At 35.8% G+C, this 26585-nt stretch overlaps 1 protein-coding gene across 5 annotated transcripts in view; it reads left to right on the forward strand.

Moving 5' to 3' along the window:
- The window catches only part of ZBBX (zinc finger B-box domain containing), a 117394-nt gene that overhangs the window by 44313 nt on the left and 46496 nt on the right, over positions 1-26585 (forward strand). For 4 of the 5 annotated variants that reach the window (XM_073232132.1, XM_017657144.3, XM_017657147.3 and 1 more), the window contains exons 8-10: positions 8729-8884; positions 13769-13943; positions 20316-20436. In XM_073232132.1, the coding sequence (XP_073088233.1) occupies positions 8729-8884; positions 13769-13943; positions 20316-20436 (452 nt within the window). Of the gene's footprint in view, positions 1-5478; positions 5567-8728; positions 8885-13768; positions 13944-20315; positions 20437-26585 lie in introns of all 5 variants that reach the window. The other variant, XM_073232133.1, reaches the window with a different exon arrangement.

Here is a 26585-nt window from a genome sequence, read left to right on the forward strand (position 1 = left end):
TATGTTCAAGGTAATGTATATGCAGAAACATGCTGGCAAAATAATCTGTAGAATTTTGTTTGGGTAAATAAATTTTGAGCACATGTTTTGATGATTTTAATTTAAAAAGTTTATTTTACTATAAAGCATAATTTTTCAGTGTACATGTTTCTGCTATAACATGATACATGATTTCTGAAAAACCTCCCATTCTGAAAAATCACCCACCTAACGAGTCTTGAGGAAAAATTAGGGTTAGGGAAGGGTCACTCATATCCTATAGCATTTTGTATCCAGAACCCTAATAAAATTAGCTAATAATCCTCTAGCACAGATACCTGGAAGGTATGCCTACTTCTCTGTGATGTAGGTCCTGGTAGCAAATTATTTCTAACAGAGAAAAGTCTCATCAAAATGAAAAAACTGAATCAAACTGTTTCCTCCTTTACAAATGCATTGTTTTGAATCAGGAGGAGTGTCTACAGCATCTTTAACTGCACTCACTTTTTCCAGATAGCTTAACTTAATGGAATGCATAGTTGTTAAGGCCTTTAAAACAGTCAGTACTTGCACTAAGGGGAGGCATTTCTATAGATTTTCAGCTTTTTTCTTAAGATGTTCCTATATTGCTAAGGTTTTTGGCTTTAATTGTGACACAGCTTGCCTCTAGTTGCCTCAAAACAGTAAAAGAAAAACTAAAAATCAATAAAAACCCACAGTTATACTGACATCATTCCCCTATTTACCAATTGAATATGAGGTAATTCACATCAAATAAACCAGAACAAACCATACTTGGGAAAATATTCCCAGTTTGGGAGGGAATTGTGTTCTCAAAAGCAGGACCAAAAAAAAAAGAATTATACATACACATATATATGTAAATGCATATATAAACATATATAATTATTAGTATGTATAAATTACATATGTTACATATGAATATATATTATAATTACATGTAAGATATATGATTATATATTATATATAAAATATGCAAAATATAAAATTTACACACAATTATGTAACATAATTTATATGTAAAACTATATAATTATATAGTATGTATAATTTAAAGTTCCATTAGCATATCATTTGATCATCCTGAAATGATTTTATAGTTGAAAGCTATCCAAGTCCCAGCCATATTAAAAAATCAGTGCAACCAATGAATTTAGAATTCCTAATGTTTCTTGTGTTCTACTGTAACACAATTATTGTGTGTTCGTGTGTGTGTGTGTGTGTGTGTGTGTGTGTATTTCTACCTCTATATTTATTTGCCTAGCAAATACAAGTGAAATAAGAAAACTCTTGTTCAGAAATTAGTTTTCAGTTTGTAATGCCAGGCTGTGGTTGCAATAAATACCTTGTACAATGTTGCAGCTGGACAGTCAATGAAAGTTAACACCATATGCAGACATTCCAGCATTTTTTCTTTTTTTCTAAACTTAGGAAGTAACATAGGTCTAAATTATGTGTGAATGCCTTTGATCTGGAAGTTCAGGATACATAAGAAGGCATGGCTATGCCAACCTGATCATTAATATTTATTGCTGTATAGCCAGGGTTTGGGATGATCACAGTAGTTAGACTTCTGAAGCACTAACACTACCATAAAGCATTTCCTTTTTCCAACTAAACTAAAACTTACTCTTGGACCTTAACTTCTACAAGGTGCCATCCATTCCACAATACTATAAAATATCAACCCTCTTTACTTTGATTAATGATACATTGTCAGAGTGATGAATTCTTCTAGAGTGTAATTTGAAAGATAATATCATTCTAGGAAGAAAAAAGTTCAGGTGAGAATTTAGAGTAGTTACTAGATGAAATCCGACTATCACACAGTGTAGTGAAGGATGTGGGGGAATCTAGAAATGCTGACAGTAAATCACATTCTTTGGCTTTAGTTTAAAATTCTATCCTACAGTGAGACATATGATTTACTATGTGCTCTGAAGGCTGTTTGGTTTTGATTTTTAAACTTTTTAGTATGTTGAGAAGTTGCACAGATAATTTTATTCATTTTCTGTCCCCTCTACATCCTATTGCTATCTATCAGTACTATTATATGTGAGTTTTCATATTTAGAAGATGAAAATAAAATTTTCTTTGAGTTTAAAAATTTTTAAATATTAAACGATGTGGTATAGTGTTATGATACTTACTATCAGCTTTAAATATTCTATAACAACTTTCACATTCTTGTTCATTATTATTACTTAATATGATTGTTCTCTTATTTAGTGAAAGATAATGTGTTTTGTGATTGCAAACCTAGATGTGTGCTTCTAAGCAGAAATAAAAAGACTGCAGGGATATAAAACAAACTCTTAATAGTGATAACCCCTGTGAATTACTGTTCATGAATTGGAAGGACATTCTATTTCTTATAAATATATTGGCATTATGATTTATTTTTACTGGGTTTCTGAAATTAATAAAAATGCTGCTAATTTAAGGGTAGGCCCATGTTACTATTTCTCAGTGGCAATGCTCTTGAATATTTTGGGTAGGTATTTTTCTTTTTGAGATGTACCATTCCTCACATTTCAGAATATCCATTAAACCTGTTTATCAACCTTTAAATAGTAATAATTCTCTCCAACGATTGTGAAAATCCAAAACACCTCCCCACATTTTCAAACTGCCTTGCCCTGACTGGGAAGCTCTGATCCTTGTATTAGTTAAGACTCTTTATGCTAGCTTGAGCAAAAAAGATTTTTTCTTGTTGCTAAAGGCCTCACAGATGTCTAACTGTATGGAAGCAGGGATGATAAAGCTGATTCCTAAGGATTGGAAATTGGAAAGTTGTTGAGAGCCCAGGCACACTCCTTGCATTTTCAACTTTGTTTTTATTCTATGTATCTACTTTATTCCTTTCTTGTAATTAGCAAATTATGAATTTACATGCTAGAGGATCAGTGATAGAATAAAATTGAGTTCACATCTAAATTCTCATGAACTCATCCTTGACTAGGTGTTCACTTGTCCAATGAATCATGGCCTAGAGGGCAGACATATGTTGAATCATTGTGTCTCCCATGGTAGGGCTTGTGGGGATGAACACTGCTATGGGTCAGGGAGAAATTACCCTAGAAGGGAACATTGCTGGGTACTAACTATTCACCCTAAAATAAGTTTCTACTGTGGTCAGCCATAGTGATGTGGGAAACTACTTTTCTATTGATTTATTTTTTAGTCCAAACTAATTTTACTGAGGTTTAATTTACATACTATGAAATTCTCATTGTAACTATAATTCAATGACTTTTTAAAGTAAATTTATAGACTTCTGCAACAATCACCACAATTGAGTTTTACAACATTGGCCATCACAACAAAAATTTCCCAGTGCTTTTTAAAAATCAACTCTTGCTTGCTCTTCCAGCCCCAGGCAACCACTGGTCTGCCTTCTGTCATTATAGATTTATCTTTTCTAGAAAAGAGAAGCTCAAAAAGCTGTTGTTAGTTGAGGACAAAAACAGCTTCTCAGAGACATTAAACAATTTGCCCTCATGAACTATTATTTTATAATGCCATTGAATATATACTGGAACTGGAAAATTTGACGTGGGCCTAAAGTGATATAATAGATTTGTAATAAGAAAGCTAGCCTTTTTAAGTAGAGAGAAGAAAACTTTGGCAAGACATAGAAATAATGTATTTATACATGCTATTAATAAGAAACAACTTTTTATGACTTTTTTCTTTTTTTCCCTGCTGAAACAGTACACCCAGTTAGAGGTAGTTTCCAAATATGAGGGCATATGTTAGGGCAATGTTTGCTGCAGTAAAAGAAGAGCCCCCAAATCTCAGTGGTTTAAAACAATAAAAGTTTCACACAACCATAATGCAAAGAAAAGTAACTGGAACTAGGGCTTGCCCTGTTTTGCTGCTCTGAGGAACCCTGCCACAGCAACTCCGTGCAAGGCCCAGGCCAGCCCTGAGGGGGATGAAGGACACATGGCCCACTCATGGCCCTCATCCTAGCCAACAGCCAGACAGCTGCCAAGCACCAAGAGCCACTTAACTGACCAGTAGCTAACCAGGAACCCACGAGGGAGCTGAGCCAAGACTGGTGATAGAACTGCCCAGTTGAAGCCAGCCCAAATTGTTGACCGCTGGAATCGTAAGCTAAATAAATAGCTGTTGCTTTTAGGCATGGTTCATTATGCAGCAAAAACTAACAAAAACAGCTAATAAATAAGAACATGTTAAAACTCACAAGCAGCAAATTTAAACAGAACATCATTTTTACTCATCAAATTGACAAAAATGAAGACATGATAAGTTTGGTTCAGTGGCCCTCTTAAAGACATGGAAATAATGCATGCCACAGCAGATCACAGAAAGAGAGTCATTCATTGCGTTCGAGTTTTAAATTCGGAGGCCCTCATCTAAGTCATGACTACAAACCATCCATCCTAACTGAGATAAAAACACCTCACCAGGCAAGAAGAGAGAGCATGACGCACTTGAGCAGTAGAGTCCAATGGGATATCTGAAAGGTAAAATGTAACTTAAAATACATATGTTGAGTGTTTACCAGCAGGCTGGCTGGTTTCGTGAGTGAATCTGTGGTCATGGATTCCCCTAAAAGACCCAGCTGATATCCTGGGGGAGCTGTGGATCCCTGCCATCCCTCCCCACCTGCACCCAGGCTGCCACTGAATAGTCCTGCATGGAAGCCTCATGACATTCCTACAGAATGTTGTTCCACAAAAAGCAGCCAGATGCTTTGGGCAAGTTCACAGAATTTTCTAAAAAATGCTTAGTAAAGAAGAAAATCACCATGTATGCTAAGGGGAGAGGAAGACTCGAAGATATGACTAAAGTACACAAGAATAGCCTCCTGCAATCTTGTTTCATTCTGCCCATCACCCAGAAAGGGAGAACATCTTGGGGATGTTGCAAAAGAATTGGGAGAATGTTAGCAACAGACTTAGATACTGAGACTGGTGGTTTCCATTGGGGAGGAGCTGGGGTGGTGGGAGACATAGGTGAAGGAGATGAAGAGGCACAAAATCTCAATCATAATATAAATTAGTCACAAGGATGGAAGTACAGCATAGAGAAGATAGTCAATGGTTCTGTAACATCTTCCTGTGTTGATAGATAGTAACTGCACTAGTTGGGATGAGGATTTAATCATGTAGATAACTGTCAAATCACTATGTTGTATACTTGAAACTAATACTATATTGCATATCAACTATACCTCAATAAAATAAAAATTTTTAAATAAAAAAAGCAAAAAAAACAATTAAAGTTTATTTTTTACTCACCTAAGAGTTCAACATGGATGTTCTTCAGATGCCTTTCTTACACAATGATGTGGGGACTTGTGTCTATGCACCACTATCTTTGATATGTTACTTCCAAGGTCACTGTACATCTTCTTACCAAGCTTGCTGAACAGCAAAAGGAGTAGAAAGTTCTTACCACCTCACCACTAGAGGTAAAACTCATTACTAAGTCTCGCATTCTATTCAGCTGTCACAGAGCTCCACCCAGATGCAAGGAGAGTGACTACCTAGGTGAAGAGATGTGTGTAGCAATTAGTTGTCAATTCTTCTCTGAAGTGAGTATGGGAGATTTGGTCTGGAAAACAGGAAGTAGTGAATCATTAAAATGTATGTGACATATTTTTCACATACCTAGGAACTTTTAAGTATTGTAAAAAGCATGTTTAGTACTGTAATTAATTTATAATCTTAATGATTTGATACCTTTTGCACCTCTTAATTTAAAAAGATAGATGGCTGAAGTGTGTTCTATAATTGTACTCTTCTAGAATACTTTCTTTTTGTTTACCCCCCAACCCCATATAAATGGAAGAGGAAGTGAGTTAAAGGAGGATTTCTGTTCCTCCCTGCAACTTCTAGTGCTTGGCCAAACATGAAAATAAACAAGCAAAGTAAATAAAACCAAAAACTAAACAACCAAATTCCTGTGTAGGCAAATATATATGGAATTATGGATTTTTTAAAGGCAGAAACAATATTCATATCTATTAGAGATAAAATTTAATGTATTTTAAGTTTCAGGAAATCAAAAGTAAAACACTTTTTCTGTGTTACTGTAATTAAGTAAGGAAAAGATATTAGGCTAGAAGAAGGAAGAGTTTGGTTCTAATTCCGACCCCAACATTTTGCATCTGTTGGCTTTGACTTAATCTTTATAAACTTGGGTTTCCTTACCTACATAATGGGGATCGTAATATCTGCTTACTTTGTTTGCATGATTGTTTTAAGAATAAGAAAAATAAAGTAGAGCTGAACCTTGAACAACAAGAGGGTTAGGGGTACTGACCTTACCTGCAGTCAAAAATCCACATATAAATTTGACCCTACAAAAACCTTAACTACTATTAGTCTACTATTGACTGGACAACTTTTGGATAATATGAACAGTCAATTAACATATTTTGTATCTTATATATTATATTCTTATAATAAAGTAAGTTAGAGAAAAGGAAATGTTTTCTAAATTGTTGCAAATCTCCAAAAATTTTTCTAATATATTTATTGAAAAATATCTGTGTATAAGTGGACCTGCACAGTTCAAAGCCATGTTGTTCAAAGGGTCAACTATACACATATACACTCTTACAACAGAGAAAAGTAATATTTAAATGTAATATGTTCTATGAAAGAAAACTCCCATTTATTGACATTTTTTATACCAAATTAATAAAACTTTAAGATATTCACATATAGCATCCCATTTTGTTAGTTATCCCTGATGTTTATTTTTTTGGCAATAAATTTAAGAATAAAACCATTTCTTTTTCTTTCTTTGATCATTTCAAAGTCTCCTAATATGCCACCTAAAAATGTTTTAACAATTACTGGAACACTGATAGCAAGATTCCTTTTTTGACAGGAATAGTCTTTGTTGTGTGTTACTTAAATAAACATATATATTTGAATAATAATTCTATCTTGATAATTTAATATAAAATTAATACTATTGCTTTTGGTATATTTTAAGATGAAAAATGAAAACTAGATATTTTAACTCCTTTGAAATAAACAGACTTTTATTTTAGGGAATTTAAAATCAGGCTTAGATTGGACTAATCTGTTTAAAAAGTGTTTGTTTAAAGTACAGATATTTCTGGAAGAATGAAACATTACCATTGGCTTGAATTTTCTTTACAAATAAGGACAACATAGGTTGATGGTAATTGGGAAAATTAGGAAAAGAAACTAGAGGTTTGTTTACAGACAGCAATGTATGTGCCTAGTCACATTATTAATTTTTTTATAGATAATTTATTAATTCATTGTGAAATAGCACTAGTTAATTTGATGTTCACTGATTTATTCCATAATGAAATTGCAATGAATCTTAACAGATTTACAAAAGGTCATAAATGGAAAGTTTCAGTGTAATCTTAGGTACTTAAATAGGTAACTAGATGAAAACTTAAATATAAGGATATTTTCATAGGACACAAATAATTATTATTATTTCTGATCTTTGCTGAAGTTTTTCTGTTTTGAGGATATTGGTTAAGAAGTGAGACCTATTGCTTGTCTCCCTAATGCCAGGTTCTCAGAGAGTCTTTGAGGGGCCTGCATCTTCCTGGAGGTTGTTTGGTTCGAGCTCAGATGGGATCCAGAATCCTGCTGAGTCCTTGGGCAGACAGGGTAGTGACCAACTGGAGACCCCTCAGAGAACAGAGCCTTTCAAGAATTGCCTGTTCCTTTTCAGCCACTCTACAAATGGAAAGGTTTTTTGAATTCCTTTTTTCAATCATTAATTTTAATTCTACAGTTCTTCCTCTCCTCTCCCCATATTTTTACCATATGCTATTTGCCAGGCATTGGGGTAGCCACATAAAAAATGTTAAAAGACATGATTTTTTCTTCTGTGAGCTTGTATGGAATGATGGGATGGGAAGATGCCAAAGGGTGATGTAGTATCAGTATTGTATGGGCTGGAGAAATATATAGGGTTCAGAGAGGGTAGAGAGGATGGGCATTTCACTCAGCTGGGGAGGAAGGCAGGGAAAGGTTCCTAAACCTGTGGGAGTAACATGGGATGAATCTAGAAGTACAAGTCTGCCAGGCAAAGAAAACAGTAGAGGAGAGAGAGGACTTCCAGGTAAGTGAAACTTAGGAGCGAAGCACAACGTGAGAAACAACTTGAGTTTATTAGAACTACAAGTAGAGGCACTTCCTTATTTACACTTTGAATAGTTAATACTTTCTAAAGAAGTCTTATCACTCAGAAATACTCATTACTGCTTATTCAGACTCCTTCTGGATTAGCTCTATTTAGTTCTTTAGCCATCATGTGCAAAAAATAACACATCTATCTATCTGGGGTTGGCATAGTGGAAAGTCTATGAGTCATTAGAATTCTGCACACCTGGGGTCATTTCCCAGCTCTGCCACCCACTCACCATGTGACCAAAGACAAGTTACCTAAATTCTCAGAGCTTTCTTTCCTTCATCCCTAAAACAGTGATAAAAATAGTTATGCTTTAGAGTGACTTGAGGATTCAATGATGTGTTCTTGTGATATTTAGGATGGTATGAGCCCAAACTAGCCCCTGCATAAATGGCAGCTGTCATTATTATATTGGTTAATGTAAATGTCAATTTGTGTTTTTAAATATCAAATAAAATACTGAATTTCAGTAGTCATAGAAAAATGAAAGTAGATTTAATGTGTCCAAATTACTTAGGCTGAATGTTAGGCTTTTCACTCATATTTTGTTCCTTTTATATAGACAAAACTTCAAATATCATCCAATGTGTTGGATGTTGCCCATCGGTTTATAAAGGAAGTTACTCCGGATGAACTCAAAGAGGAGATTCATTCTACAAAAGAAATTAGTAAAAGTCAGCATAAACCCAAATCTCTTCTGCAGGGGCGTAGATCTGAGGTAAGCTGAGGAAAATATAGTAGGCATTTTCTGCCACACAGGATCATGGAGACTGTTATCTATATACTTAACTAGAGCTATCTAGTTTTGCAGATTATTTTACCACATTGTTGTTTAATATGAATTTTTATTAATAAAAAACATTTTGACTTAAAAATTGTTTTAAAGGGATTGCTTTAATTCCACTAAGTACTAATTTTATTTGATGAATAATCTCTTGACTATGTTGCTTTCTGGACATTTTCTACCCTGTCAAGGAATGAATATTTGGGAGAACCATTTAAAAAAAAAACAAACCACAATGCAGTATAACAACTTATGAAGAAGGATTTCAGATAAGCTAAAAATACAAAACCTTGCCAAGTGTTTTAGGTGACGGGCAATTTCACAGTTTTTTAAAATTGGATTTATACCAAATTCTGGTAGTTGTTCAGATTGACTACTTATCCCATGATGTGCTAGGTAATGCTTTCACCAGCTTATCTATATTTTTACAATAGATTTGCAGTTTTGATCCTTTTGCAGGAAATAATTTCCTTTAATTCTGATCCTTGTAATAGTCCTCATTCTTTCAGACACCACTTACTATTTCACTGTAGTTCAGAAATAGTAATTGGCCAGAGTCACATAGCTTATTCCTTGGAGACAGAGTCAACCCTGAACTTCAGTTTGTTGCACCCCAAACCCATACTCACAGGACATGAAATATACTCTATGCTAGTAGGACCTCTTTGCAACAAGGAACTGTGCTTTAATTGTCCAGGGAAGGCAGGATATTCACTGGATTTCACTTTCTAATAGACTTACCAAGGGTGTTTGTGAGGAATCACTGAATGAGTTATGGCCTCATCATTATAATAATAATGTGCCAGACACTGTCCTACATATTGTACATGTATTACCTCTTTTCATCCTTTCTTAATTCTTTTTTTTCAGATCAGAAGATAATGATGAAGAACAGTTTTTATAAACTGCCCAAAATAAAATTGATAGTGGAACTTAGATTTGAACCCAGACCTTAGGACTCCAAACTGCTTGCTTTTAACCACTACACAGAGGCTGTGGTTTTAGGGGTTTCTACTTTCTGCCTGTGATTTTATCTGATTTATTCTATCAAGAAAAATAGTGATAATACCTAACATTTATTAAACACCTATTCTAGGCATTGTGTCTAATCCTTTAATTGCCTTACCTTATCCCATAATCACAAAAAACATACATGTTTTGCGTTGTTATTATGCCATTTAATGGGTGAGAAAGAGAGGGAACTAGCTCCACTAGTAGGCTGTAGAGCTTACTCCTTCACCTGTGCTCTGAAATCCCTATGGTAAATGCTGCTTCTTGTCCCCAAAAGTAACTGTGCATGCTGTATAGATTCTCCATCTTTTGTCTTAACTGGAAAACCATTAATTTAGTGGTGTCATCCAGGAGTAAACATTAGAATCAATTGGAGAAATGATAAAGAAACACTTATAACCTAGTTCAGCAGCTCTGTGGGTAGGTACAGACAAGTGTGGTTTTAACAACTGCTCAGTGAGTCTCGTGAATGTTCCCAGCTGGCCGTCACTGCTGTCGCCCTCAGGTGTGCACCTGTGTGCAGTGCACATGCTGGAGAGCCAGCCAGCCCATACACTGGGTTCTCCTTTGTGCCTAAGAGCAGTGGCTCTCCAGTTGTAATAAACATCAGAAGCAGTGGGTGAGTTTGTTAAAAATGTACATTCCTGGTCTGCTACTGAATTTTGTTTTTGACATCTAGGTTAGGTTCTAGGAATCTGATTTTTAATTAGCATACCAAGCAATTAGAATGCCTGGAAGATTATAAATAGTGCTAAAGCCTGATATCTGTCTTAGGGCTTTTCTCATGGATTCCTTGAGATAAGCCAATGGATATTCTTAGAAAGGGGTGCAGTTCATGAAAGAGCTTTGATTTTAGAGACAAAAATGTGGGTTTGAAATACTGATCCTGGTTTTCTTTCAACTTTGTAACATCAAGCAATTAATTTTGCATTCTTGACACTCTGTTTCCATTTCTGGAAAGTGGAACTATTAAGACATATTTTGCAAGGATATCACAAGGCATAGAGAGTAATGGATGTACAGCCCTTAACTCCATGTGTTCCTTCAAATTTCCTAGCCTTATTGGAATTGGACAGGGCCATGTTAGGCCCTGGGTGGAAGTGACATCTAACAGTTCTGGGTTGTAACATTGAAGAGCTGATGTACAATCCTCTTCCTTCTGCCTATCTTGCCACTGCTGTAGAAGCCAAGTACTCCAAAGGCATAGCTATAAAATGCAAATGTCTTATATTTCTGATTCATTACTTGGAAGGGAGCTGCCCTGGAGAGCTGCTAGAATCACTGCATACTAAAACCACTTTCTGTTAAGCAGTGAATTTTCAGTGCTCCTTCATTAGTGCAACACACACACACACACACACACACACACACACACACACACACACACACACACATACACTCTCACAGATTATTTACTAGATGCTTTAAATACCTTCCCACATACTTCTAAAACTCAATATTTTCAAACTAAATTCATCTCTCCAGAATCTATAGGTGTTACCATTGGTGGCATCCTATCTTCTGACCTTCCAAGTTAGCCAAAACAGTTATTTTCTATAGTCCTTCCTCTTCCTCCTCTGCATATCCAATCGGTTACTATATCTCCTGTAGTTTACTGTCTAAAAACTCTCTTGAATATTTGGCCACTTCTGTCCTTATTGCTATTCCAAATATTTAAATTAACTTTTTCTCTAAGTGCAAAAGATTTATAAAGTAGAAAGCACATTTCATTCCCCTTGCAGAAATGAATAATAATTCCAGTGTTATATGTATATATTTCTCTAATATGTTGCATACTTTTCTCTAATATGAAGACATGTTTTTACACTTAACAATACAGTTTTAATATCCATATAAATACATTCTACAACCTTCTCATTCTGTATAACAGCTATAAAATATTACATTTATTAGATATAAAGTGATTTTTTAAAATTATTTCCCACTCATCAACATTTACACTGTTCTGCTCTTTGCGACTACATATTATAGTATAAAGAGTAATTCTGATAATTTGGTTTTGCATATATGTAAGTATAGCCATATGATAAAATCCTAAAATTCCTAGTGAAGAGGATCATGCATTTGTAATGTTGATATCAACAATTGGCTGTAACATTTTAATTGATTTCCTTGCATCTACCTTCACTGTATTTTCTAATTTCTCTCTCTCTCCCCTACTACTATATAGGGCACTTCAATGACTTTGTATTTCCAGTATGTTTAAATCTAATTTCCTCCATATGGCAGGCAGGATCCTTCGTGATCTACCCCTGTGTGTCTTTCTACCCTTTATAGTTTCTCACCTCTCTTTTTGCTAAAGCACACAAACTACTTACAGTTCCATGACACTGTGCTGTTTCATTTGACTCCATGTCTTAGCACATAGAATTTCCTCTCTGTGGAATACTTTCTCTACCAGTCTGTGCCCTTAGGATTCTTATTAATCTGTGTGAAGTAACCTGCTCCGTACCCCCTTTCTATCATAGACTTACTAACCTGCGTCTCTCTGGCCTCCAGCTGGCACAGTGTCTGCAGGTTCCCTGATGCATTTTGTTTACACTAAATTTTTTTTACACATACTTAATGATCTTCTGTCAGCTGTACTCTTAACAATCTGCTTCTTTATTTATAATTAAGAGCTGAACACATAGGATTTTATGCTTGTATCCAGAAGACACACAATGGAGTTTGACAGTCTGATCTGATCAGTGTATGCAGTCCTCATCTGATAATTCAGCACTGGTGTGGAATTTATTTTACCTTAGTTTTCTAATTTGGCTGTTTTCTCTGATTCACCTTTATTTTTTTACTGTGTGTTCACAGTGTATCAGTATTTTGTAGTAAATCCATCCTTTCCTCCCATGATTACACTGAGAAGCATGAAATGTTTCATACACATTAAGTAATTGGTTTATTCATTCAACAAACTTTTAATGAGCATCTACTTTGTGCCACGCAGTGCTCTTGGCACTGAGGAAAAAGACAAAATCTCTGATCTTATTACATTGTGATGGTGAGAGACAGGCAATAAACAAACATGTAGAGTAAACTCACATGGAGATAAATTATTGGCAGAAAAAGAAAGCAGATAAGGACTTAGAGGGGAAGAAAAGGACTCTACTTTTATGGCTCATCAGTAGTGATGAGCAAAGAACAAATGAAATGAGTGGAATGGCTATGTGAAGATATGGAGAAGGACCTTATTCCAGGCACTGGGTAAAACTAGTGCAAGGCCCTCAAATGGGAATGTGATTGATTGGTTCTCAGAACTCTGAGAATATAAATTCGGCTTGAGTAGGATGAATGAAGGGGAAAATTGAAGGGAGTGAAGGACAAAGCAGGGAAGTAGGGCTCTGTAAGTCCCAATAATAACTGGGATGTTCATAGAAAGTCACTGGAGGACTTTGGACAGAGGAGTGACCTTGGAGGACAGAGGAGTGACCTCATTAGATTTACAGGTTGAAAAACTGCTCTTTCTGCTGTGGGGTGGTTACAGGGAGCAGAAGGCTGGAGGAGTAGCAGGATTAGATACAAGGCTGTATCATTTGACTCCATGTGCTGGGAGAACATTGGTGAATAACATGATGCATCTGCAGTCCTGTAGGCTGAGTATTAATAATTTCTGAAAAGATCATTTATAATTGCCAATACAGTTTTAAAAAGCATATAAATACAACTTAAAACATTCTATTCTAGGTTAAAAAATAATGTGTGATTCCTAATGCCTAATAAGTAATGCTGTCTGTGCTTTAAGATACATAAAATTTATGAAAGTATGCTTAGATATATTTTGAATTGGTTTAGGTAGAAGTTTCAACCACAAAAAAAGCAGAATGTACCAATCCAAGAGATAGGCCCTTGTGTGAGGGGACATTTGATGAGGAAGCTTCTGCCCAGTCCTTTCAGGAAGTTTTAAGTCAATGGAGAACCGGACATAATAATGACAATGAGAAACTGAAGTTACACGCATCAAAACCAGGTACAGCTATTTTTATAAAATCTGTCATAAAATAAAACTGAATTTATTTTATTTATCTCCATTCTCTGTAAATATAAATGCAGTGTTCAAAAACTATTAACACTAGAGTAGCAGTTTGGTATAACTCCTCAAAGGAGTATTCACTGTATAACCATTGGTTTGTGATTTAATATTTATAGAGCCCTGTATTGGGCATTGGGAATATGTGTTTTTTTTTTTTTTCCTATCTAAATTCAGGTTGTCAAATAAATGGAGAATTGGATTCTGTCAGCTCCCCCTATCCTAGAAGAAAGTTTTTGTCAGGACAACTATTCCTTTATTGAACTGTAATTACACATGACAGGAGAATCTGTGATATAAAGAAGTAAAGAATTTGTATGTGTCTTGAAAAATATATTTCAAGGACCAATGTGAAGTTCATGGGGAGAATTGATTTGTCCTTTGTCTCTCTTTCTGAATAAATATTTCTGGTTTTTATTTTCCCTTGATTTTTATACCCTTTTTCTAGACATTAAATATCTAGATGACTGAAGTATATAGTATCTTCGGTTTAAGTTTTCTAGTGTCTCTTAAGGAAAATCATACTTTTTAAAAGTATTCATTAGTTTTATTACTCAGATTCTTGTAGAGGCTTCCAATCACTTTTCATTTGAAGTAAAATGTTAGATAATAAATTTCAATCATAAATCTTATTTGACAGAATCTAATTTTATTATTTTTATTTCATTATTTTCCAGCACAGGAACTCTCTTGATTATTATCCTTTATAACATAGTATAATTTCTAATGTTAAGGTATTATACAGTGTCTTCCCAAGGAGAATTGGATTTTTTACTAAACAGTGTTCTCTTTTTCAAATATTTATTCCTCCATTTGCTCCTGATACATCAATTTCATTAATACTCCCAAGACTTTATCTCTTTTTTGTATGTACCTCAATATAACTCTCACTGATTATGTCTTTTTATGTGCTTTTTATTTTCATTTTCATATTTTGATGTAATTTTTATTTTTCTACTCTGAAAGTGATTATCGAAGTACTTTGTCCACTTTGAAAGACATAATATTTAAAATAATAGAACTTATTAGATAAAGTATATCAGATTACATCAGAGAAGCCCAAAACCATTTAAAAATTCTGTTTTTGTAGTGGAAATAGCTACATAATAAGAATAATATGATTTTTTAAATAATTTGGTTATAACAAAACATTACCAAGAAGAAAATGAAAATAACCCTATTTACCATCTAGAGATAACCAATGTTAACATGTTGGAATGTATTTTTCAATAGATACAGTTACATACACTTACATACACACAAGCATCAATTGGGTAATAGTGTATATGCTATTTTTTAAGCTTTTTGTGTAGATTCTGTCAATAATAGCTTTCCATATAAAATATATAATCATTGGTAACTGTTGTATAGTATTCTATATGCCATGATTTACTTAATCAGAACTTTACTGATGGATACTTTGTTTCTAATTCTCACTATCATAAAAGAAGTTAATGGTAATACATAAGAAGATGGCCCTAGAACTGTCTAACTCCCCTACCAACTTTCACACTAAAATAGCATTCCAGAAGCAGTAACTACATTTCTGGAGACTGCAGAGATTCATGCCAACCTCAAAGACTTGAAAGTTGCAGAATACTACTTTTTCTTATATTTCCACTTAGCCTGACTATTTGCTGCAAAAGTCAGTGGTCTTGGAGAATGACTACCTTTATCAGATGATGATGATGATGCTAATCACAGTAGCTTTTCTGCACATAGTACCTTTACTAGAGAAAACCAACACATTCTTTGTGGCCGGGCAGGCAGCTATTAACTTAGCACAGGGGTTGGTAAACTTTTTCTGAAAAGGGCCATGTAATAAATATTTTAAACTTTCAGGGCCATTCTGAAGTACTCAGCTCTGCCATGGTAGTGTGAAAGTAGTCATAGACAATCATGAATAAATGAGTGTGGTTTTGTTCCAATAAAATTTTATTTATGGACACTGAAACTTGAATTTCATATAATTTTGCACTTTATATGATATATTATCATTTCAATTCTTTTCAACCATTAAAATATGTTTAAAAGGACTCTTAGCTTGAATGGCATAAAAAAACTATTAGTAACAAAATTTCACCTGAGGGCTGTAGTTTCCTGATCCTTGACCAATCAAATGCATTCTTTTCTATTCATCATAAAGATAACCAGAAATAGTTTGATTTCATGCAGCAGGGCTAACAGTTTACCTTCATGATCTCACTCCAGGCCTATATGAACTCTCCTGCTTTCTAGCATTACATAGTCTAAAAGGACTTTGATTGTCACAATATTATGCAGAAAATAATGCTTGCCCATTACATTGATGGCGTGATGCTAAGTGATTTTGGTGGACAGGGTGATTATACTGGACCCTTTCCATCATGGACAGGGCTATTATTCGTCCTCCTGGTAAAAGTTCAGGTATGGTTTGCCTTCTCTGCCTGCCATGTGTGTGCCAGGAGAAGCCTTGTTTATCACCAAAGTATTTCACACAAAACATTGTCTTAGATGAAGACACATTTTATTATGACAGAGTTATGACAGTAGGCTTATACCCAGGGAATTTCTGATCTTACCATGTGTAGCATTACCCAGAAACAGCTGGCTTGATAGTTTTATGGAATGGCCTGCTTAAGGTTCAGCATTAGATCCAGCTAAGAAACAACATCTTGTGAAGTTGGAGTGCTTTACCTTCAAAATAACATGACTCCAGTTATGCTTCAGTTAAACAGGAAACTGAGACTGGCCACACATTTTGTGGATCATCAGCACTGAATTAATGATCAGGAAGGGTCACTGTACTAGCGATGTTGGTTGAGCACAAGTATCAAAGAACAATTGGCTTGTTATCACACAGTGAAGAAAAGATAGATTTCATCTAGAAACCACTGAATGGTCCACTTACTATTCTTTCTGTGTCTAGTAACAATGATCATTGGGAAAATGGCAACCCAATGAAAAGGCTTCTATAAATTTGAATATTTTGGGAATGAAGATTTGACTCACCCCACCAGGTAAAATGGTGTTGGCGGATGGTAAGGTGGATGTGGGATGGGTGGTGAAAGAAGGAAGCCATGTAATCAAATCAGTTTAAGGCTTCAAAACCAGCTACAAAAATGGAGACCACAGCAGCTGTGTTTTATGTTGACTAATTCTTTTTTTTTCTACTACCTTATTTGCTGTGTACTACTGGTATCTAACACTTTAACTTAGGGTTCATTTGGGAGGATCATTACATTAAGTACATGGTGATACACAGTAACTATAGACCTCTGTGGTTTCCCTGTGCTTCAGACATGAGTTCCTTCTTTTTTTTCCCAGAGAAGACAAAGGGAAATGGATTATTAGATGCAAAATAAGTAGACTGTGTCTCCTCAGACCCATTGTCTTCCATTTCTACCCTACTCTGTGTCCTTACAAGTTGGTCTCTAGAGGACTGTATCACCTGAGCTCCCTTGTTCTCTTGTTCTCCGGCTTCTGGTCGGAATTGGCCATTTGGAGACAGTAACAGGACACTGAAGGGTGATAAGAAAGAGGTGAAGGTGTTTACTCTCCGTCTCCTTCTTGATGAGCTGAGATTTTGTCGTGACTGTATTTTCTGCCTGTGTCATTAGCACTGTTCAGATGACTTTCCATCCATAGCCGTTGCTTTCAGTGACTTCTTAGAGCAGGTCTCTTGCTTTGTCTCTTACCGTTAGGGTTGGTAACAGCTTTCACTATTTTTAATCTCTGAGTGCTTCAATTTCACTTGTTCCCTTAACCCTACTACGTAATTATAAGTTTGTTCTTTCCTTTGACTTTCTTCAAATTATTTTTTTGAGTTTTTTTTCCTATCAGGACTCTGATACAGACGATCAGAAAAAAGATTTCTAAGAAACCAAGATCTGAGTTGAGGTCTAGAAAATGAGTTGAAGAGTGGGGTCAGAAAACAGCATGTGCAAAAGTTCTATGACGGAGAGATAATATTGTGTTAATGGAACTGAAGGTAGGTGTGTGTGGCTGGACCTGAGAGACCTAAGGAGGCTATTATAGTCTATTACAAAGCTAGAGAGAAATTACATTTAGGAATTATATTACATTAGGAATTACATTACATTCTTGGCCTGGAAAGACAAGTCTGCAGAGAAGATAAAGGCTGTCATAGATACATGTAGAAAGAAGGAAGCCATGCAATCAAATCAGTTTAAGGCTTCAAAACCAGCAAATTAACATGTAGAAAGTTGGTAAAGTGTATTATAAAAACTAAAGGAGAATAGTGTTTTTAAATAAACAAGTGAGGTCAACAGTATGGTTGCTGTGGAGAAATCATTAAGATAAAGACTTTTGTTGATATAACATGTGACTTTTTTTTTGCTCTTGAGTATTCTGTATATGATTGTGTGTATTATGTCTGTTTGTAAATATTTTCCTTTCCCTAAGATAATAAATAGATACAAAAAAATCTGTAAAATTTATATAGTTTATGGTGAAAAAAAAACAGTGAACACCTGCTCTCTTGCCTTCTCCCTCCTCTGTAAGAGATTATCATTAGCTTGGTTTTTGTGTTTTTAAAAATCTCATTGATTTCCCTGCAGTTCACAGCATGTATGTATCTCTACAAACAAGATGTTGTTAGATTTGCATGTATTTAAACATTATGTAAATGGAAATCTATTATATGTATTCTTTTGTAATTTGTTTATTTCACTCATATTATTTACTGAGGTTTATATGTGAAGATGTGCATAGTTTGTTTCACTCATTTTCAGTGCTTAATAGTCTATTATGTGAATATACTACTCTTTACCTGTTTAAATATTGAGGTTGTTTGGGTTACTTCCCATTCTGCCATTACAAACAATGCTATTATGAATACCCTTACACAGCTCATACATGCACATTTCTAAGAAGTCTATTCCTGGGAGTAGAATAGTTGGGTCATAGGGTATGCATGTTTTCAACTATACTAGATAAAGCTGAATTATTTAGCAAAGTATTTCTATCAGTTACATTTCCACCTGCAGTGTATAAGAGGTTTGGTTGGTTTCCATTATCACCAACACTTAAATTGTCTGATTTTTAATTTTCTTCTGGTCTGATAGAGATGGAATGGTATATTTAATTTGTGTACTTCATTACAAATGACGTTAAATATCTTTTCATATGTTTCCTAGCCATTTAGCTTAGTAATATACTTTGAATTTTTTTAGTTATTTCTGTTATTGATTTCTAACTTTCATTTTAACATATTCTAAAAGCTTGTATTTTTTAGTGTGTAAAAGGCAAGTACAATGGCCTGGGAAGTACAATGGCCTAGAAACTTCAATGTAATCTGAAGTCCATTATCTTTGTGATCTCATCTCCTGCTACTCCTGTCCTGACTTGTTCTCTTTCAGCCACACTGGCCTCCTGGCTATTCTTCAAACACCTCAGGCATATTTTCACCTTAAGACTTTTATACTGTCTATTAATGAAAGTACCCACCATCCCATCAATATGAATAACTAGGTATCACACCCAGATTCTCACATAAGTAGCCAGTGAACCATGAAACAAGGGAGCAAACCACAATAGGAGTTGGGTGACTTAACATTCTTTTGGTTTATTTCTATTATTGGCTTTTGATTGTTTCTGGAAGGTATTCATTAAGGGCTACTACAGTACAAGGTTGAGATTGTTCCTTAGGTTCAGAGTCTATAAAAATAATTTTTCCCATCTTTACTACTACTTCTTCCCCTCCAACATTTTTCTTCCTCTGATGGTCAGTATGCAGATAAGGATCATATCTAAGGGACTAGTAATCCTGGATTTATACTGCTTTCTTTCCTAGAAATCTCCATCAGTTTTAAATATCTCAGAATAGTGGTTTTAATTTAATAGTACTTCAGAAACACCTTAAGCATCTGGAAGTGAATTGCCATTTAGATATAAATTCATAAGGACAGTTGTCTCCTTCAGGTGCCGTTATGAGTTATTTATTTGCTGTTTCCCATAATGTGTAAATATTATTGTCAGTGGCTATCATGCATACCTTTAAGTGTCTGTGCATTCATAGAATATATAATGAATCTATATTTATCTTTATTATCTAAAAGAATTAGGTGCTTTTAAAAACTTGTGATTCCTAAGATTTCTTTCACTTCAAAGCATTGTTGAAGAAAACTGTCTATACACTTAATAAATCACCAATATTTAACTCTTTTGCATTATTGAAGCCTAAAACTATTGATTATATAGATGAATATCAAAGCACATTTGCCTCAAAAATGGTAAGTTCTGTATCTCAAGAGAAGATGTAGCAGTTTATAGACTAAGTTACATTAATTATGCACATTATACTTTTTATAGACTCATTGGAAGAATGTGAAGTACAAACTAACCTGAAAATTTGGAGAGAGCCACTTACAATTGAATTTAAGGAAGACAGTCTATCCTATATGGAAAAATTATGGCTTAAAAAACACAGAAGGTACTTCTTGAAATTTTGCAATATTAATAAAAAGTATAAAAGCTATTTATGTCTCTTGCTTATGTGACATGCTTTTTGTAGCAATTTTATACGTGTTGCATGTTTGCATAAATAATCTTAAAGCAATATTAATCCCTGTGAAGCTTCTACTGTTCTAATGAGAATTTTAATTCTATTTATGTATATGGTACATCACTAATTTAGGGATTGCCTTGAGAAATTAAACTGTATTTGTGGGAAAAAGGCACAAATAGATTATAGAATTTAAGAAAAAGAGCAAAAATAATGCAATCAATGAAAGATTACTTTGAAAAGGGACCGCTCTCAGGTTTTTTTACAATAGTATAAACTTTTTTTTTTTTTAGTTTTATTTTGGTATCATTAATCTACAATTACATGAGGGACATTATGTTTACTAGGCTGCCCCCTTCACCAAGTCCCCCCCACATACCCGTTCACAGTCACTGTCCATCAACATATGATGATGCTGTAAAATCACTACTTGTCTTCTCTGTGTTGCACAGCCCTCCCCGTGCCCCGCCCCCACACTAAACATGTTAATCGTAATGCCCCCTTTCTTTTTTCCCGCCCTTATCCCTCCCTTCCCACGCGTTCTCCCCAGTCCCTTTCCCTTTGGTAACTGTTAGTCCATTCTTGGGTTCTGTGATTCTGCTGCTGTTTTGTTCCTTCAGTTTTCTTTTGTTCTTATACTCCACATATGAGTGAAATCATTTGGTACTTGTCTTTCTCTGCCTGGCTTATTTCACTGAGCATAATACCCTCTAGCTCCATCCATGTTGTAGCAAATGGTAGGATCTGTTTTTTTCTTATAGCTGAGTACCACATCTTCTTTATCCATTCATCTACTGATGGACATTTAGGTTGGTTCCATATCTTGGCTAGTGTAAATAGTGCTGCGATAAACATAGGGGTGCATCTGTCTTTTTCAAACTGGAGTGCTGCATTCTTAGGGTAAATTCCTAGAAGTGGAATTCCTGGGTCAAATGGTATTTCTATTTTGAGCATTTTGAGGAACCTCCATACTGCTTTCCACAATGGGTGAACTAATTTACATTCCCACCAGCAGTGTAGGAGGGTCCCCCTTTCTTCACAACCTTGCCAACATTTGTTGTTGCTTGTCTTTTGGATGGTAGCCATCCTTACTGGTGTGAGATGATATCTCATTGTGGTTTTAATTTGCATTTCTCTGATGACAAGCGATGTGGAGCATCTTTTCATGTGTCTGTTGGCCATCTGAATTTCTTCTTTAGAGAACTGTCTATTCAGCTCCTCTGCCCATTTTTTAGTTGGATTATTTGCTTTTTGTTTGTTGAGGTGTGCGAGCTCTTTATATATTTTGGATGTCAACCCTTTATCGAATCTGTCATTTATGAATATATTCTCCCATACTGTAGGATACCTTTTTGTTCTATTGATGGTGTCCTTTGCTGTACAGAAGCTTTTCAGCTTGATATAGTCCCATCTGTTCATTTTTGCTTTTGTTCCCCTTGCCTGGGGAGATATGTTCAAGAAAAGGTCACTCATGTTTATGTCTAAGAGATTTTTGCCTATGTTTTTTCCTAAGAGTTTTATGGTTTTTCCTAAGAGTTTTATGACTTACATTCAAGTCTTTGATCCATTTCGAATTTACTTTTGTGTATGGGGTTAGACAGTGATTCAGTTTCATTCTCTTACATGTAGCTGTCCAGTTTTGCCAGGACCATCTGTTGAAGAGACTGTCATTTCCCCATTGTATGTCCATGGCCCCTTTATCGAATATTAGTTGACCATATATGTTTGGGTTAATGTTTGGAGTCTCTATTCTGTTCCATTGGCTCTGTTCTTGTGCCAATCCCAAATTGTCTTGATTACTGTGGTGTTGTAGTAGAGCTTGAAGTTGGGGAGTGATATTCCCTCCACTTTATTCTTCCTTCTCAGGATTGCTATAGCTGTTCGGGGTCTTTGGTGTTTCCATATGAATTTTTGAACTATTTGTTCCAGTTCATTGAAGAATGCTGTTGGTAATTTGATAGGGATTGCATCAAATCTGTATATTGCTTTGGGCAGGATGGCCATTTTGACGATATTAATTCTTCCTAGCCAGGAGCATGGGATGAGTTTCCATTTGTTAGTGACCTCTTTAACTTCTCTTAAGAGTGTCTTATAGTTTTCAGGGTATAGGTCTTTCACTTCCTTGGTTAGGTTTATTCCTAGGTATTTTATTCTTTTTGATGCTATTGTGCATGGAATTGTCTTCCTGATTTCTCTTTCTATTGGCTCATTGTTAGTGTATAGGAAAGCCACAGATTTCTGTGTGTTAATTTTGTATCGTGCAACTTTGCTGAATTCCGATATTAGCTCTAGTAGTTTTGGAGTGGAGTCTTTAGGGTTTTTTATGTACAGTATCATGTCATCTGCAAATAGTGACAGTTTAACTTCTTCTTTACCAATCTGGATTCCTTGTATTTCTTTGTTTTGTCTAATTGCAGTGACTAGGACCTCGAGTACTGTGTTGAATGAAAGTGAGTAGAGTGGCATCCCTGTCTTGTTCCCGATCGCAGAGGAAAGGCTTTCAGCTTCTCACTGTTCAGTATGATGTTGGCTGTGGGTTTATCATATATGGCCTATATTATGTTGAGGTACTTGCCCTTTATACCCATTTTGTTGAGAATTTTTATCATGAATGTATGTTGAATTTTGTCAAATGCTTTTTCAGCATCTGTGGAGATGATCATGTGGTTTTTGTCTTTCTTTTTGTTCATGTGGTGGATGATGATGGATTTTTGAATGTTGCACCATCCTTGCTTCCCTGGGATGAATCTCACTTGGTCATGGTGTATGATCCTTTTGATGTATTTTTGAATTCGGTTTGCTAATATTTTGTTGAGTATTTTTACATCTATGTTCATCAGGGATATTGGTCTGTAGTTTTCTTTTTTGATGGGGTCTTTGCCTCTTTTTGGTGTTAGGGTGATGTTGGCTTCATAGAATGAGTTTGGGAGTATTCCCTCCTCTTCTATTTTTTGGAAAACTTTAAGGAAAATGGGTATTATGTCTTCTCTGTATGTCTGATAAAATTCTGAGGTAAATCCATCTGGCCCGGGGGTTTTGTTCTTTGGTAGTTTTTTGATTACCAGTTCAATTTCGTTGCTGGTAATTGGTCTGTTTAAATTTTCTATTTCTTTCTGGGTCAGTCTTGGAAGGTTGTATTTTTCTAGGAAGTTGTCCATTTCTCCTAGGTTTCCCAGCTTGTTAGTATATAGGTTTTCATAGTAATCTCTAATAATTCTTTGTATTTCTGTGGGGTCCGTCATGATTTTTCCTTTCTTGTTTCTGATTCTGTTGATGTGTGTGACTCTCTTTTCCTCTTTATAAGTCTGGCTAGAGGCTTATCTGTTTTGTTTATTTCTCAAAGAACCAGCTCTTGGTTTCATTGATTTTTGCTATTGTTTTATTCTTCTCAATTTTATTTATTTCTTCTCTGATTTTTATTATGTCCCTCCTTCTGCTGACCTTAGGCCTCATTTGTTCTTCTTTTTCCAGTTTCAATAATTGTGACATTAGACCATTCATTTGGGATTGTTCTTCCTTCTTTAAATATGCCTGGATTGCCACATACTTTCCTCTTAAGACTGCTTTTGCTGTATCCCACAGTAGTTGGGGCTTTGTGTTGTTGTCGTTTGTTTCCATATATTGCTGGATCTCCATTTTGATTTGGTCATTGATCCATTGATTATTAGGAGCGTGTTGTTAAGCCTCCATGTGTTTGTGAGCCTTTTTGCTTTCTTTGTACAATTAATTTCTAGTTTTATGCCTTTGTGGTCTGAAAAGTTGGTTGGTAGGATTTCAATCTTTTGGAATTTACTGAGGGTCTTTTTGTGGCCTAGTGTGTTGTCTATTCTGGAGAATGTTCCATGTGCACTTGAGAAGTATGTGTACCCTGTTGCTTTTGGATGTAGAGTTCTGTAGATGTCTATTAGGTCCATCTGTTCTAGTGTATTGTTCAGTGCTTCTGTGTCCTTACTTATTTTCTGTCTGGTGGATCTGTCCTTTGGAGTGAGTGGTGTGTTGAAGTCTCCCAAAATGAATGCATTGCATTCTATTTCCTCCTTCAATTCTGTTAGTATTTGTTTCACATATGTTGGTGCTCCTGTATTGGGTGCATATATTTTTATAATGGTTATATCCTCTTTTTGGACTGAGCCCTTTATCATTATGTAATGTCCTGCTTTATCTTTTGTTACTTTCTTTATTTTGAACTCTAATTTGTCTGATACTAGTATTGCAACACCTGCTCTTTTCTCTCTGTTGTTTGCATGAAATATCTTTTTCCATCCCTTGACTTTAAGTCTGTGCATGTCTTTGGGTTTGAGGTGAGTCTCTGGTAAGCAGCATATGGATGGGTCTTGCTTGTTTATCCATTCTATTACTCTGTGTCTTTTGATTGGTGCATTCTGTCCATTTACCTTTAGGGTGATTATTGAAAGGTATGTAGTTATTGCCATCGCAAGCTTTACGTTTGTGGTTACCAAAAGTTCAAGGTTAGATTCTTTACTATCTTACTGTCTAACTTAACTCGTTTATTGAGCTATTATAAACATGTTCTGATGATTCTTTATTTCTCTCCCTTCTTATTCCTTCTCCTCCCTTCTTCATATGTTGGGTGTTTTTTTCTGTGCTCTTTTTAGGAGTGCTCCCATCTAGAGCAGTCACTGTAAGATGCCCTGTAGAGGTGGTTTGTGGGAGGCAAATTCCCTCAACTTTTGCTTGTCTGGGAATTGTTTAATCCCTCCTTCATATTTAAATGATATTCGTGCTGGTTACAGTAGTCTTGGTTTAAGGCCCTTCTGTTTCATTGCATTAAGTATATCATGCCATTCTCTTCTGGCCTGTAGGGTTTCTGTTGAGAAGTCTGATGATAGCCTGATGAGTTTTCCTTTGTAGGTAACCTTTTTTTCTCTCTGGCTGCCTTTAATACTTTGTCCTTGTCTTTGATATTTGCCATTTTAATTATTATGTGTCTTGGTGTTGCCCTTCTTGGATCCCTTATCATGGGAGTTCTGTGTACCTCTGTGGTCTGAGAGGCCATTTCCTCCCCTAGTTTGGGGAAGTTTTCAGCAATTATTTCTTCAAAGACACTTTCTATCCCTTTTTCTCTCTCTTCTTCTCTGGTACCCCTATAATGTGGATATTGTTCCATTTCAATTGGTCACACAGTTCTCTTAATGTTCTTTCATTCCTGGAGATCCTTTTATCTCTCTCTGCATCAGCTTCTCTGCATTCCTGTTCTCTGTTTTCTAGTCCATTAATGGTCTCTTGCATGTCATCAATTCTGTTTTGAAGTCCTTCCAGAGATTGTTTTATTTCTGTATTCTCCCTCCTTAGTTCTTGCATATTTCTCTGCAAGTTCATCAGCATGATTATGACTTTTGTTTAGAATTCTTTTTCAGGAAGACTGGTTGAATCTATCTCCCCAGGTTCCTTCTCAGGGGAAGATGTAGCAGATGTCGAAGCTGTCTGGATGAATCTTGTCTGGATCAAATTTTTTTGCCCTTTCATGTTAATAGGTGCAGTGGAGTGCTATTAACTTGTCTGTCCGCTGGGAGAGTCAAGACACTTTCCACTTGGCTCCTGGCCTTTCTTTATTGGGAAAACTGCGACCCCTTGTGGCTTGTCTTGGGCAATTGCATGTACATTGTGTCTGTATCTTGCCTGCTGGTATGGAGGAAGCTCCCTTGCTGTGAGCGTCGCCAGCCTCAGGCTTCTGCTCTTCTATGGCGGGGCCTCGGTGGGGTAATGGACAGGGGGCTGTTTGGCTGTTTACCTCCGTGAGGGGTCTCAGAGCTGTTGCTCAGGGGGTTAGTGTGCCCAGTGTTCCCTGGAATTTCCAGCTGCTGGACTGTGACCCGGGATGCTTCCATCCAGCTGTGGATCCCTGTCCCTTTAAGACTTTCAAAAAGCACTCGCTTTTCTTTGTCACAGGGGTGCCAGCTTCAGGACCCACTCACAGGTCCTACTGTCCTGCTTCCCTAGTTTCCAGCCCTCCATGCATGCACTGTGTCTGCGCTCCGGTGCGGATGGCTGGGGCTGGGTGTTCAGCAGTCCTGGGCTCTCTCTCCCTCCCTGCTCCGACTCCTCTCCTCCCGCCG

The sequence above is a fragment of the Manis javanica genome, chromosome 3, assembly GCF_040802235.1.
Source record: "Manis javanica isolate MJ-LG chromosome 3, MJ_LKY, whole genome shotgun sequence".
NCBI lineage: Eukaryota > Metazoa > Chordata > Mammalia > Pholidota > Manidae > Manis > Manis javanica.